Source organism: Coturnix japonica, chromosome 1 (genome assembly GCF_054131305.1).
Source record: "Coturnix japonica strain WE chromosome 1, WE-NBRP24, whole genome shotgun sequence".
Lineage (NCBI taxonomy): Eukaryota > Metazoa > Chordata > Aves > Galliformes > Phasianidae > Coturnix > Coturnix japonica.
The window spans coordinates 119352863-119368891 of record NC_140663.1 but is presented as its reverse complement, the minus strand read 5'-3'; the positions used below and the strand labels follow the sequence as shown (position 1 = coordinate 119368891).

Sequence of the window (16029 nt, the reverse complement as noted above, 5' to 3'; positions counted from 1 at the left end):
CACAAGCTAAGTTTCTGCTCCATGTACAATATACACATGCACTACTGCTCACCTTGCTTAGTATAATCCATCATTTCTTTTACAGAAAGTTTCATATTTAAAGGAAAAGATAAAAATTACATTAGTGTAAGGTAAATTTTACATCCTCCAACCCAGGTGAAAAGCAATGCCACCGATGCAAGAATAGCTCAGCAGCACAGAAAGATGGTTAAATAACCTGTCCTTTCCATTGTATCTACTATGCAAAGTACATTAATAGTGAAATACCCACACCAAAAAATGGACCAAGGTGAAACTCCTATTTAAAGTAATTACCATAGATTATTATCAGGTGATTATGAAATTATACCTTATGGGTCTGAACTTCCCCAGCCCATATACTCCCCTCTCTGTATCCTTGTCCTACCTACCTCGACTTGTTTTCCTCATAATGGGCACTTGTCTTGATGTATCTTGCAAGTTCAATCTGCATATCACCAAAGAGCGGGACAACCTGCAGCTGCTGCACAAAGGGAATAGATTAGATTAGATAAATGATTAAATATGCATCTTAGTGAAAGGAAAATGCTATTCACCCAGTGGTAGTCCAAAGTGATCTTTGTTGTATTTGATTATATTAATCTGGGCGTCAATTTAAAATGCAGGGGGAACTGCCTTCTACATTACATATTAGGAAATGCTTATCTTAACCAACCTTAAAGAATTTGTCAATCTTGGCTAAATTTATCCTTTTTTTTGCATCCAGCTTGTAGATGTTACTGACACTTCCATCCATCAGGTACAATCCAAAGCCCATAACCTGGCAAAAGAAAAAGAAACAAAGCTCTCTGCAAAAGAACCCCAGGGGTAAAAACACGCTGAAAACATGAGACAAACACTCAGTATTTACTCCATACTTCTTTCTTCTTCTACTTCTTTCGCTTATCAACCAACTGATACACATTGCCTGGCAATCTTCTATTAAATGTACTTATATGAGCTAAATTTTTCTGATTACTTACCCTATTTTTTAAGTTACTTGTTTCCTCAAAGCTTTGATACGCAGCATCACCTCCAGAAGCCTTTTTATTTGCCACCTATCTAGAACTAAGGTTCCCTAGTTCCCTTCTGTTGTTGTTATACTTCATAGAAACACCACTCTATAGAATTAGTTTCCCAACAAGGCTGCAGTTCAGTTAGACTAACTTCAATTTATGAAGAACAAAAGTGGATTAAAGTTTCCTTAACAGATTTAATGTTAAAAGTTCATGTGGTTCTGGCAAAAGGAAACAAAAATCCAAGAAGAATGCAAACATCTTTGTTCTGCTTCAACCTTTCTTTAAGTTTGTACTGAAAAGAAACTTACTTTCAAAAGCATATGTTTCTCGCTGGGGGTTAGATACATTTTGTTTTCATAGTAGTCCACACACAAATTCACAATATCTGCAAGCAGTTCTTCATAGCCAACAATCACCTCCAACTGCTGCTGTAATGACTGGAAAAAAAAAAGGAAGAAAGGACATTAGTCAAGAAGTTACAGTCCCTCAGGATCAGCAGCTACTACCAAACTGAAAGGGTTTTCTTTTAAAGGTTTTATACAGCATTCAGTATTTTGGAAAAAGGCAATTGAAGCTTACCTGTGTTATCTTGTTGTGATTAGCAAGGAACATGGAGAGATTCTGGGACTCTTGAATGGATTGAGGATCTGCCATTTTCCGTAGGAACTGAGCAGCTCTTTGCAAATAGAAAATAAAACAACCATATTTCCCTTCAGTGGCAATGCTTGTAAGCAAACTCATCCCCTCTCAACACACTCATCTCTGCATCTATCGGGTAGTCAATAGAACCTGTAACTGTCAGTACAATCAGTACAATGGCAACACCATTTGTTGCATGTACAAGGTTGTTGACCTTAGCATATCTCCCATCTCCTCAATCAAGCAGAAAGAGATTTTGACACATAAGGCCAGTGCTTTCTTGCCAAAGCTTCTCAAAAACATGTTAGCCAAACCTACCCTTTTATTGACAATTCTTAAGAGCAACACTGAAATATCGTAAGAACAACTTTAAGTTACAAGCATCAAACTGGATGCCAAAAACTGGAGTAGAACAAAAAAGTCAGCTTTCTCTGAAACTTGAAAAGCAGTATTGAGCAGTGCATATCCAATACATTTAGTGAACGCCATGATAGAAGTACTTGCCAGTTTTGCCTCAAAAGACAGAACAATCTTTAGTTGTGGGAAGAGCAGCATAAAGAAAGTCAATTTAGTCAATGGTTTAGCTGCAGTAATTGCAGAAAAAGCTGCCCAAAAGGGAGCTACTGCTGCCATCTTGTGGGAGCTCTGTCTCCCCACAGCATAAATCCTGATCCTGTCCTTAAGAGCTTACCTCTTGTAGGCTGAATGGTCGTTCTTCACACTGCACTTCATATTCTTCAGCTCATCTAGTACTGCAAACATGTTGATAAATTTGCCCAGTGTGATCAGATACGCTTCAGAGACAAAGTCTTTTCTCCTCTCTGCATGGCACAAGCGTCTCACCTCCCCACAAAACCGTTCAATTGCATTTCTCTAATGAAAAAAAAAAGAGTCAGAGAGTAAAAGCCACAATGTTTCCAAGATTCATCCCACAACCAGAGGTCAGACACCTGTCTGTCCTCCCCTCTTAACAACAGTCCACTTTGGTGCACCTATAAGAGCTAATGAAAAGCACCACCAAAGCAACAAAAACATTTAAGGCCTGTGAGGCCAACAACACATGAGCACGGCCTTTCCAGCTTCACCTCTGTGTACTACAAATGTCACAAAGGATTTCCTTATGACAGGCAGAACCTGCCTGGCACAATTGGAAATATTATCTGCAATCTGAAGTCAGAAAAATTTAAAATCCCTTTGAAACAAGTGATTTTATAGCAGAATAGTGATTAATGTCAGCACAGCCATCCTTGCTCGTGGTTATTTGAGGGCTTATTTCCAAGTGTGCACCAGGGCCATCTGAGATTGCCTTATGCATACACAAAATGTGTTGTACTTCTGTTTCCTTTCCTTCCATGGTGTCAGGGACCATGTGCAATTAACTTCTATTTTATCCTCAAAGTCTTAATGGAGGAATCTCTTTTTTTGGTGGTGGTGCACAGCAAGAGAACAAGGAGCAATAGGCAGAAGTTGGAACACAGGAAATTCCATACAAACACAAGGAAGAATTTATTTACTGTGAGAGTGGTGGCCCAGAGAGGTTGTGGAGTCTCCTTCTCTGGAGATACTCGAGAACCACCTGGATGCTTCCCACTGAGACCTGCTGTAGGGAACTGCTTTAGCAGGGAGTAGGATTCAATGATCTCTAGAGGTCCCTTCCAACCCCTGCAATTCTCTTATTCTGTGAAACTCCTGAAGCTTTAGAAATGCTGCCCTTCTGAGAGATCTTTTTTTCCCCCAAATTATAACAATTAGGTTGAGTATCTGAGCATGTAATATCAAGCATACAGAATAAGCATATAATCTTGCTAACAAATGTTTAATTTCTATTCCTTTTACCTGGAAATACATAAAATTCATCAGTTTTGTGACTTCTGGCTCCAGCACTTCCACAGTTTTCTCATAAATTTCCACTCTGTTAGGCTGCTCATTGCACTTAACCTGAAGACAATTAGAAAGACCATCAATCACAGTTACAGCTTTCCCAGATAAAAAAAATTTCCCTCAGAAACTCAGATCCCAAATGACAAACTAGAAAACATATTCTCATCTTAACTATACAAATTTAAGGCATTGATAGCTGGCATTAGTAAATCTTCACCATTTTTCATTGAGTTTAAAAACAGAAATTGAGATTTTTTTTTTTTTCTGTTATCTCTGTTCTTTGTGCATAAAAATATTTGCAAGCTGTTGCCAATTCACAACTTTAATTTTCCTGATGCATCTTAATATTCTTCCCATCCCATCCCCGTATCACCATTCCCAGACATGCATTCACAGGCTTTTATTTCTGCACACGGATCAAGAAAACACTGCATAGCTCTGACAAGGAGAAAATAACCATTTGAAAACCTAGGATGTTTAACCCAAATGCTAATTATCACATGCTGCATCACCTGTTAAACCTGCTCTGAATTTAAATGTTTGGGGAAGAAAAAACAAAAGAAGTCCAACTAGTTCCCATGTGTTAAGACACTGTTCTATGGCATGCACAGCTTGCTAATTCAGGGATCAACGCAAACTTAATTTCAGAACTCATTACTAAATCTGTAACCAAGACAGAAGTGCACATGCTACATGATGGTTTATTTTGGACCCTTTACCTGGGGAATGGCTCTTGAGCAGCTCCTCCATGTATACAACATGACAGCATATTCCTGGCCCTCTTCTAACATTTCATTCTGCAAGAGAGAAACTCGGTAACAATATAGCAGTGTAAAACATAGGAGTTAAATTCATTTCTCTGCCATTGTTCCAAAGTAAACTTTTTCTTATCAGAAAGTATACGTGCAAATGTGTATTGCAAGCTGAATGATACATCTTACTGCATGTTTTTTAAACATGTTTTTAACAACTAAAAGTTCAGAATGGAACAGTGTTTACAACCTGCAAGTTCCTTTGTATCCCAAAACAGCAATATCACCAGCAGAGAGAGAGTTATGACTAACAAGTCTCATCTTCTATTGTGTAACTGTTATGTTAAATACCACAAAAGACCTGACACAAAAGCATGTCAATAAACAACAAATGTATACAGTGAGGAAGCCAAAAATAAACCCTCACTGTCACTACACTGACAGAGAAGCATAGGAAATTTTTTAAAACTACCGGCAATTATGTGCAAGAAAAGAAATGCCACACTCTTGTGTGTGTTACTGCCTCCTGGAAACGTTACAGGCAACTATTTTTCTGTGACCACAATTCTTACAACGAAATGCAAAATGACCCTTTATTTCCCTTTAATTCCAGCTAGCAGAGACGTATCTACCTGAACACCTTCTTACCATGCTAGAGTGGACTGTAGCTTGCTCAATGTATCTTGCAATACCAGTGACAAATGCATTTCTGTCCTCAAAGTTAGTGTTGAAGTTTGGCTGCAAAGAAAGCAAAATATCAAATCAAATTATTGGGAAGGAAAATAATTTTTACGTATCATAAATGCGAACAGTTCTGTTATTGTTATTTTGTTTGCTTGCTTTTTAAGAGTATATATTCTTGCAAAAGAACTGCAGTATTTTTTGTCTAAAATGACAGCAGACCTGGTAAAGCAGAGATGATGGCGGGGGTTCAATACACGGTTGCTGATCTGGCAATGGTAACTCTTCCAAGAGATCCACATTGGATAAGGCATCCTCCAGTGTTACTTGAGCAGTCATTTTGCACCTGTGGTTAAAAAAATACATACATATATATGTATATGTATACATACATGTAACTGTAGTTGTTTTTTTTCCTATATATACATCTAACCACTTAAACAGAAAACAAACAAATACCGCAAAGAGCAGGGAACCATTACTACTGTGGGAAACAGGTAGTTTCCCTTTGATGAGAACATTTCCTAGACACCATAATGGAAGAGGACACCGTCAAACCAAAACCCAGCCGGTTTCAGTATGCAAGTTTAAAATGAATGTTAGGACTAACAACCTCCTCCTTACTTTATGACTTCAGAAACGCTTCTCTTCTTCCCTGCCACACCAAAACCAGAGGAAACACTGACATCAAATTCATAGGAAAAAAGGACTGCCCTCAGATGTAACCATAAGGACAGTACCATCAATCTGAAGTTAAAAATAAACAAGTGAAGAAACCACCAAAGACAACGAAGAGTAAAAGCAAAAACCAAAGCAAAGGGAAGGAAACACTCAGAACTGATAAACCACCTGCCCTCAGAGACCAACCAGCACGCTGAGCTGTAGCTGCAAAACCAACAAACCACACATGGAGAGAGCTCACCAACAGTTTCTAACAACTACTGTCAGTCAGGTCTGCAGGCCTTTTGCTTCTTGAAACCATGGATGGCTCCAGCTCTGCTTCAAGCCTGAGCAGGTAAGTTTTCATTAAAACAAATAAATAAGCAGTGCACATGTTGTACAACTTGCAGTCCCAGTTGAAAAATGATGAAGGACAGGACTGACAGGAGCGCTTGCTGACAGAGCTGCCTGCAGTCAGCACAGCTCCTTCACAGCCAATATGGTTATTCTTAAATGACAGGCAGGCAAAAGCCATGGCATCTTCCCTTCAATAAATAAACAAATGCCAAAAGAATTCCATATCTGGGCACAAGTCCCACAAGGAAGTTGAAGCCTATTATATGCTGAAAACTCCCTCTGAAAGCCAGGAGCAACAGCACAGGCTGCCCAGAGGCTGTGGGGTCTCCTCTTTGGGGATCCCCAGCAGCTGCCTGGATGCAGCCCTGGGCACCCTGCTCTGGGTGGCCCTGCTGGTCTCCTTCTCTGGAGATATTCAAGACCCTCCTGGACGCCTACCTGTGCAACCTGGTGTAGGGAACCTGCTTTGGCAGGGGGGTTGGACTCGATGATCTCTGGAGGTCCCTTCCAACCACTACAATTCTGTGATTCTGGAGCTGGGGCTGGAGCAAATAGGCCCTGAGGGCTCTGCCAACCTCAGCCATACTGGGATTCTCCTATCCCTCCTCAAACACGGCCCTGTTTCCCAGTGTGGAACAAGAGCCAAAGATACAGATACTAGAAAAGTAATTTAGAACTAATAACCATAGGATAAGCAAAACCCAAACTCTCTCTCACTTACACTGCTGTCCATTTAACAGCACCAATATGAGAAATGCCCCTCAGTAGGACGGATGCACAGGGCTACGAAAGGAAGACTTCCTGCTGCCCCTCAGACTGTGAGAAAAAACACAGGAAAGGACATTTTTTCCAAGCCCTTCGGCATGATTTCACAAAGACAGAACAGCATTCTGTGAATTGGGAGAATGTAAACAAATGGGCGCGCACTGTTACAAAAACACTCTTGTGCTAAGGTTGCTGACAGACTCCCTTGGTAATTGCCATCCACACAGCTGGTGTTCGGCTGGCCAAGCCACCATTTTGGCATGTCTGTCCTCCACTTTTCCTATCCTGTTATCTAGCAAGACACGAAAGAAAAACTCCTTTCTGCCCAGCTCTGACACCATTTGCATACGTTGAGGGCAGCAGAGGAAGGGGGTGAGTTCTGATCAGGATGAGTTCTTCTAGGTGAAACCACTGGGCCGCAGCATTACTATTTCAACAGACTCCCTTCAGGCAGAGAATGGAGAAACTTCAGAGACCTCCTTCAAAAAAATCACAAGCCATAGTCTGATTATGAGTTCACCTCAATAAGAAGAGATTAAAACGTTGTAGGTACACTGATAATTACAGCTACATGGTAAATTTACTCAAGCAGCAAGGTTTACTTTCTTACTACACTCCTGTGATGCTGTATTTTCAGCTGAATGGAATTTTCCAGGACTGATTTGCTCAAGCAGAAGACACATGAGAATTACTTCAAAACAATCCTTTTTCTTCCTTTTTTTTCTGTTTCTTCTGCCTTTGCATCACGGCCCATCATTACGGCACTGAAGTCAAAATGCATTCCAGGAACATGCTTTCCTGGACATGCACAACTTAATTAAAAGCCATTTGTTATCTTGCATCCTCCCTCCAGGAGAATCACACACATCTGCATGCTGGTTAGTTAAATTTTAGTGTCTGATGAGCACACCCATCTTCGTAAGCAGGAGGAAGCAGTGTCTGTGCTGATTCCCAGACTCTTTCCAGACTGCAAAGCTAGCAGACAAGGAATCCCTGTCTCCTGCACAGACAAGCAGCAGACTTACCATGCAAATTCCCTCTGCATCCAAGGCTCAGAGGTATCAATCACGGGGTGGGGCTTTTCTGCTTTTTTATAGGGCAACACCACCAACTAGCTTGAATTAAAATATTCTTCTTTCTCTTCATTTGTGGAGGAGACAAGCACCAGATGGGCCTGACCTGCTTAGAACAGTCTGTAGTGCAGAGAACAACATCTTTGCTAAAGATTAATTCCAAGCATACCAGAAAATGCTTAGCATGCATATTTCACCCTTGCTCTCATTCTTGGCACAAGGATGTAGCTCTCCTGGCAGGGGGAACTTGCTTGGAGGGGGCATGATGGATAAGGCTGTACTAGACGATCTTAGAGGTCTTTTCCAACCTGAACGATTCTATGAGTCTACATACGAGGACTGCTTACAGTCATATGACTCTTAGACATAAGAGTCTACAAGAGGACTGCTATAATACTGTTCCAATCTCAAGATCAACTTTTGTTGTTGTTTTTAAATCTCCTACACCCAAAGGAATTAAGGATTATTTTTTTAAATGAGGAAAAGAAAGAATAAAAACACTTTCGAGTCTTTAAGATATCTTCTAGTGACAGAGTTACACAGGTTAGATTATTTATCAAAGAAGAAATTAGAAGACAACTCATGCACAGTCTATAATTACCAAAACAGGAAAACGATGTTAGATGTTAGGAGATAGTTCAAGAAAGAGCACACAAAGTCCTGCAGATGTAAGTGAATTTAGGTAAATATAAGCTTCATGAGACCTCCTTGTAAGTACAGAAATCACCAGGCATTTCCTCTTTCACTTCTTCTTCCAGAACCAAGTCTTCCACAGAAACAACCTCTAATGGCCTCAAGGATCTATCCAGCTGAACCTGAAAAACCCTCTGATTCTCAGTGTAAGAAGTTCAACCTTGTAACTGGGTTTTCTAATCTCTACTGACTTTCTTTTCCATTATTCACTCAAAGTTCTGAAAATCCAGAAATCTGTATGGATTTATCCGCACAGAACCATCAGAGTAGTAACTCAATAACCCTGTTATTGTCCGGGATGTTCAGGGAATTGGTTTTGGTAAGGTCATGTTCTACATAACCCAAGAAGATTTCAAGCATTGAAATTTGTGAAAGAAGTATTTTTTACTAGAATTCTGAAATCCTTAAGGTTGGGTTTAAACAATACATCAAAAAAAAAACAAACCTGCTGGATTACAGAAGCTCTAGAATATTTTCTGACTTCATAGATGACAACACCATTTAATTTGACTGAATGCAGATGCTGGGAAGAGATTCTCCCTGTCCATTTGCAGACCACTGGAAGCATTTCTCATTTTGTGTTTAAATAGATGCACTGCATTTCCAAGTGTTTGTGCATGTTCCCAGGCTCAAAATAAGACAAAAAGGAAGTCTGTCTGCTCTTTAAACAGCACTTCCTCTGACACTGGCTCTCTTCCCTCCCAAGCTTGCAAAAGCATCTTTGAATTCCAAATTAAATGAAGAATGTTAAATTAAGCCTAGAGCGGGTCCTGAGAATTACAAATGCATTGCAAGGCAGGAATTTAAACATGCATCTACATGAGGGTTTTTGTTTTGTTTTTAAATAAGCTTAAATAAGTAGATGAAAAATAAGCAAATGAAAGCTTACCCTACTTTTTAGGGCAGGTGAAAATGGTGAAAATAAGGGAAATTCTACATTCTCTATAAGTATGTATTTAAGGAAGGGAAAAATAAGTACATCCCTGTCTGGCATCAGAAATAGTGATGCCAGCAGGAGCAGGAAGTAACCATGCCCCTGTGCTCAACCCCAATGGGGCTGTAGTTCAAGTGCTGTGTTCAGTTTGAGGTCTCTCACTGGAAGAAAGGCATTGAGGCCCTGTAGTGTGTCCAGAGAAGGGCAATGAAGCTGTAAGGAATCTGGAACACAAGTCTACAAAATCCAGCTGAGGGAACTGGGATTGCTCAGCCTGGAGGAGGCTCAGGGGAAACCTTATTGCTCTCTACAGCTGCCTGAAGGGCCTCTTCTCCCATGTAACCAGTGATAGGACTACACGGAATGGCTACACAGAAAGGGATAAACTTAAAAAGACATCTGAACGGTCAGTTAAACTGCAGCGTGTGAGACCAACCTCAGTGAATTCCATAGGAAACAATGACAATATTCCCACAGGAACAGGCTTGGTCTACACAGCAGAAGTTGTTCAGTTTTATCTCTGTAGCAATGCAACATTTTGTCATTTCTTCTGCTCCCTTGTGTCATTTTTCTATTTAATGGCTTGCAGAAAAATCAATTAACTCATTTTTCTATCAAGATAAATTGTTGCAATACTCCTTGCAATGTTCCTAACCAGGATAATCGTACAATCATAGAATGGCCTGGGTTGAAAAGGACCACAATCACAGAATCACAGAATGACCCGGGTTGGAAGGGACCTCAAGGATCATGTAGTTCCAACCCCCCTGCCTGGCAGGGCCACCAAACATACACATTTACTAGATCAGGTTGCCCAGGGCCCCGTCCAACCTGGCCTTGAACACCTCCAAGGACGGGGCATCCACAACCTCCCTGGGCAGCCTGTTCCAGGGCCCAACCACTCTCATAGTGAAGAAATAAATGATCATGTAGTTTCAACCCCCTGCTATGTGCAGAGTCACCAACCACCAGACCAGGCTGCCCGGAGCCACATCCAGCCTGGCCTTGAATGCCTCCAGGGATGGGGCATCTACAACCTCCTTGGGCAACCTGTTCCAGTGCGTCACCACTCTCTGTGTGAAAAACTTCCTCCTATCTTAACAGTAAGGAACTGAAACGATCTTTTAGAAGACACTAGTTGGTGAAATATACTGTTTTTCCATGAATTAAACCTCAAATGCAGCAGCTGATCAGCTGCATATTCTGAGTACACAGAAACAATTTTATTAAATTGATAGGTAAACTGCTTCGCAGATAAGCAATACACCAGATCTGCTCTGTGTGAATGCTCTTTCTCAGTGCTGGGTTGACAGAATCTGCCTTTTTGTGAAGGGGATTAATGCAGTGTGGTTGTTGGGTTTTTTTTTGTTGCAGGAGTGAAGCTATTCTGTGTTCCTAAGCAACAGATTAGCATAAACTGAAGGAACAAATAAAAATGCTTTTCTCATCATTTATTGACCCACCTTATTAAAGGAAGAGACCAAAGGAAGCAGGCGACAGCTGACAACCCTTTATGCAACAGACCTGACGTAGAGCTCAGCTTTCAACAAGCAGCTTGCGTTTGGAATAAACAAGGCTCAGTAAACACAAAAGGGAAAACTAAAAATTCCAGTGCTGAATTATCCTACCCAGCAACACAGCAGATCCCAGAAGGGTCAGATCAGGGCAATGGTTCACCTAGAGCCAGGCTCCTGAGTGCACTTGACTAACTCCCCTTCTCTTTCTCAGGGCAGCAGTCACAGCCCCAACCTGCCAGAGTTTAAGGAACATTTGGACACTGCTCTCAGTCATAAGGTTTGAATTTTGGGTGGTGCTGTGTGGAACCAGGAACTGGACTTTATGGTCCTCTGGGGTGCCATGCACCTCAGAATATTCTCTGATTCTGTTCTTTACCCTTCACACAATTCACTTATCCCCTGTTGTTTAATCTTTTCTCCTTGCCTTGCTGTGCTGTCCCGCTGCTCCATCTGCTGCAGCTGTCCTTGATGCATTTTCTCCATGCCTCCATTTCAGATTCTTCTGCTACTTCAGGAGTTTCTGCTGTGCCACATGGATGTGCTCAGAGGCAGCACAGCATGGCACTGTTTTGGGAATGGTTAACAAAGGTGCACCTCAGTGCATGCACTGGAAACAGCAGTGGCTGGTAGGCAGAGAACCTGTCTGCCATGTTATAGGTGAGGGAGCCACAGGGACTAAAAGGGCCTCCTGGAGTCCTTATATGTAAACACAAACAATAGCCAAGTTCTCAAACTGTACCTTCATTTCACCAGAGCTGGGACAAGAAAACAAAGCAGAAAACATTGTTTTCTCCAGGGACTGCATTCTTTCTAAGCCATTTTCCTGATGGAACACTAATAGTCTTTACATGTGTCTTCAGTTTTCGTTTTCCTTTAAATAGGCTCATCACCTGATGAGTTTTATTCTTTCATTATCATACAGAAAATGAAAACACGCAGACTTAGCAAAAATTCTTCATCTAAAGCTTTACTTCTGGCATCACACAGAATCACAGAATGACCCGGGTTGGAAGGGACCTCAAGGATCATGTAGTTCCAACCCCCCTGCCTGGCAGGGCCACCAAACATACACATTTACTAGATCAGGTTGCCCAGGGCCCCGTCCAACCTGGCCTTGAACACCTCCAAGGACGGGGCATCCACAACCTCCCTGGGCAGCCTGTTCCAGGGCCTAACCACTCTCCTAGTAAAGAACTTCCCCTAACATCCAACCTAAATCTTCCCTCTTTTAACTTAAAACCATTTCCCCATGTCCTGCATCACCTGAAAAGTATCTACATGTCAATCCTGAGCAGTGTGTCCTAACAGTTAACCTGAACTTCACGTTCAGAACATAAAAGGCAGCACACTCTCATATTGATTTAGCAGATGTCAGTGAACCCTCTTGAAATAACCGGGGCTGTACTGAGAGAAGAAGTCAAGCTCAGATCTATATCATTATAGATAGATTAATTGGCCAATAAAGTGCCCATGCCCTATAGCCAGTATCTCCTAGTAGCTGCTCTGACTATGAAATAATGGTGCAGATCCACTTAGAACCACAGAACAGCTGCCTGGCCCAAAGACCACCACATTCACCTTTATTTCTCTATGAGAAGGAATGCAAGGCACACCAATGAATCTCACATTCGTTACATCACTACAATGGCTTACTATGGTGTGCCATAGTAAGTACAGCCATTTAAGATCGTATAAACAACAACAGTTCAGAAACCCGCACTGTCACCGCTGAAAGAGAAGCCAAGTCAATCATGTGGCTGACTTCTGCTGTGACATAACGCGCTGCTCAACACCCAAGTTTACTTTTACTTGTCTGTACAGCAAAGGAACCACAAGAAGAATCTGCCCCAGGAATGCAGAGTAATGAGTGTAAAATGAAACTGTCTTGACTCACATGTAAAATAGATAGGGTAATTATGCTAAAATTTGTTTTCTTTTGCATAACAGTGCAAGTGATCCCAGCAGCTTCCGGGCCAGCAGATGAATAAAACTGAGCCGGAGGAGCTTTATATGAGAGCTTTTTGTTCCACTTTATGTAACTTATCACAGAATCATAGAATTGCAGGGGTTGGAAGGGACCTCTAGAGATCATCGAGTCCAACCCCCCTGCCAAAGCAGGCTCCCTACACCACGTCACACAGGTAGGCATCCAGGAGGGTCTTGAATATCTCCAGAGAAGGAGACTCCAGGACTTATAGCTCCCATACAACTCCTCTGAAGCTTCCATGCCTTCAACAGACCTCAGACTGAGGTTATCACAAATCTCTGAGAAGCAAAACAAGAAATAAACATCTCATGATCCTGAGAAACAGGTTATGGAAAGACTATGACGAGCACTCTCAGGATCCAATCACCTTCCAGGACAGCTCTCTTTCAGAGAGAATAAACAAAGCATTAACCAAAACCAAAGAGCACATCAGGCAAACTTTTAACATAAATCACGCAGCTGGAACTGATATCTGTCAATTACATAATTAACACTTTAAGATCAACTTCTCAGTCTGAAGCTTTAGGGTAACCCTGTTCACAGAATCACAGAATTGTAGGGGTTGGAAGGGACCTCTAGAGATCATGGAGTCCAACCCCCCTGCCAAAGCAGGCTCCCTACACCACGTCACACAGGTAGGCGTCCAGGCGGGTCTTGAATGTCTCCAGAGAAGGAGACTCCACCACCTCCCTGGGCAGCCTGTTCCAGTGCTCCGTCACCCTCACTGTAAAGAAGTTCTTGTGCACATTCATGCGGAACACGAGTTCTGTTGAGCAGAACTCAAACACTGCTCCATTCTCCTTGTGACCCTCAGCAGGACCTGCCCAAATGCAGTGTCCATTCTGCAGCCCCACATTCTGCAGGCTGCTTCTGAGCACCCCCACCTCTTTCCTGGTCCTGGAAGCTACAGAAACACTGCTGCCTACGCCAGCCAGACCTCACAGACCTCTCGTTTGGGAATGCTTAGAAAGCCTTCAGCATTAGGCCAGGAGGAGCTCCGTGCTGAAAAAGCCAGGGTTTATGAAAGGATGCAGGGATAAGTGAGATAAGGACGAGAAGCAGCAGAGCGCTGATATGAGGACCAGCATCAGTTTCACGCACGCAGCCTTATAACTAAGGAGAAACCCCCTCAGACAGCTTTCCTCCCCTCCAACACACGCCGTGCAGCCACAGGGCTCCCTGCTACACATAACGACGCACATGCCCAAACTCTGCCCAGACCCCCCGCCGAACGATGCGGGAATTCGGTTCCCACCGAGGTAGCATGAACTCATGGCCCCAACCCATCAGACGGCACACGAAACCCAGGGGTGGAACCGTGAGGAGCGGCGGGACGCGCCCCGGGCTCAGCGCTCCGGACCGGGCAGGGGGCGAGGCCGCACCCCAAGCGCCGTCGCTCCGGGCCCGGCCGGGCCAGGCCGCTCCGCTTCCCGGGAATCGCTGCCGCGGTGGCTGCTCACCCTCTCGGCGCCGCCGGCTCCCGAGAACGGCGCTGCCCGACGACGGGGACCCGTCCGGAGCTCGGCTCGGCTGTGAGAGCGGCGCTGGGCCGGCTGCTCGCTCCTGGGCCGCGCCCGGCGGGGAGTTTCCTGTGTGAGTCACCGGACTGGGAGCCGCGCAGGGAAACACCCTTCCTGCGACCCAGCCCCTCCTCCCGCCGCCCGTCCCAAGCCTGCCGCCCCTTCCCTGCCCTTCTTCCCTTCTTCCCTTCCCTCCCGGGCCGGCCCCTCCTCCTGCCGGCGTCTTGCTCAAACAACGGCAGCTTGTTTCGCCGCTATACAAAAGGCCGCGCTCCCATCCGAATATCTGAGGAAACAGCGGTACTGAGGCACCACGGCCACATTCATCTGTGTGGAAAACTAATGCGGTTTCTTTCCTTCCCTTCACCTCTTCGTCAGGACCCCAAGGAAGGGTCGAGGATCTAACCTTGAGGAATCAAAGGGGACGCAACAGAAAACCGCCTGGAAGCATTTCCTCTAGGTGGTGCTCATGTATGGCTTGTTTTCGTAGCCGAAGAGCTGCTGCTTCTTCCTTAAAGGCTGGCAGGATCGCTGAGGTAGTGTAGGCCAGGTGAACAAACACACCGTGTGTGAGGGGCTGCTGCCAGTTTGCAACCTCTAATGGCCTTTGGAAAGTGGGAGTAAGCTGTAAAGCCCATCACTCTCAGTACTTCAACCTCTGACTTATGGAATGATTCCACCCATTCCACATCAGCAAGAATTCCAACAGTTTGTTGTTGGATGTGGCTACTTGTTCTTCTCTGATAAAATACTTCCATAATATATGTTGAGTGCGTATGTTATAGAATTGTTTGCATTGGAAGGGAGAGTTACAGGACACCTAGTCCAACTCCCCTGCAATGAGCAGGGACACCCACAGCTACATCAGGTTGCTCAGAGCCCCATCCAGCCTGACCTTGAATGTCTCTATGATCCATCACAGAATCACAGAATGACCTGGGTTGGAAGGGACCTCAAGGATCATGTAGTTCCAACCCCCCTGCCTGGCAGGGCCACCAAACATACACATTTACTAGATCAGGTTGCCCAGGGCCCCGTCCAACCTGGTCTTGAACACCTCCAAGGACGGGGCATCCACAACCTCCCTGGGCAGCCTGTTCCAGGGCCTAACCACTCTCCTAGTGAAGAACTTCCCCCTAACATCCAACCTAAATCTTCCGTCTTTTAACTTAAAACCATTTCCCCATGTCCTGCGCAATGTGTTTGTATCAGTGTTTGTATCAGTGGAATGAATCTCACCCATCACAGCCCATGATCCCTCGCTTCTTTTTCCCTGCTAGTGGAGCTATCTGCTCTTTAATGACATCCCCATGCTCCAATTCATACCATCCCATAAATTTAAAATATTGATAATTGATTATATGCAGCCTCTTTGTCTATCGAGATCTTTTCCACCTTTTTCTATGCTGGAATTAGAGGATGATCCCATTTCACCACCTGGATTGGATGTCTACATTCTCATTTAACACAAAGCAGGCTTATCAGTATTACATTCTGGAATGCCCCCATGACTCCTTGCTTTCCATTTTTGTG

The 16029-nt window shown here is 43.6% G+C and overlaps 1 protein-coding gene across 5 annotated transcripts in view; it reads right to left on the bottom strand.

Annotated features, from left to right (window-relative positions):
* The window catches only part of CYFIP1 (cytoplasmic FMR1 interacting protein 1), a 53098-nt gene extending 38522 nt beyond the window's left edge, over nucleotides 1-14576 (bottom strand). For 2 of the 5 annotated variants that reach the window (XM_085532525.1, XM_015851161.3), the window contains exons 1-10: nucleotides 14437-14576; nucleotides 5213-5336; nucleotides 4958-5047; nucleotides 4277-4354; nucleotides 3513-3614; nucleotides 2368-2549; nucleotides 1617-1713; nucleotides 1346-1474; nucleotides 695-799; nucleotides 411-502 (exon numbers count right to left, since the gene is read on the bottom strand). In XM_085532525.1, coding sequence (XP_085388651.1) covers nucleotides 411-502; nucleotides 695-799; nucleotides 1346-1474; nucleotides 1617-1713; nucleotides 2368-2549; nucleotides 3513-3614; nucleotides 4277-4354; nucleotides 4958-5047; nucleotides 5213-5329 — 992 coding nt within the window. In that variant the 5' untranslated portion in view covers nucleotides 5330-5336; nucleotides 14437-14576. Of the gene's footprint in view, nucleotides 1-410; nucleotides 503-694; nucleotides 800-1345; nucleotides 1475-1616; nucleotides 1714-2367; nucleotides 2550-3512; nucleotides 3615-4276; nucleotides 4355-4957; nucleotides 5048-5212; nucleotides 5337-10935; nucleotides 11028-14436 lie in introns of those variants that run through there. The other 3 variants (XM_085532528.1, XM_085532522.1, XM_085532514.1) reach the window with 2 other exon arrangements.
* Nucleotides 14577-16029: the final 1453 nt, after the last annotated feature.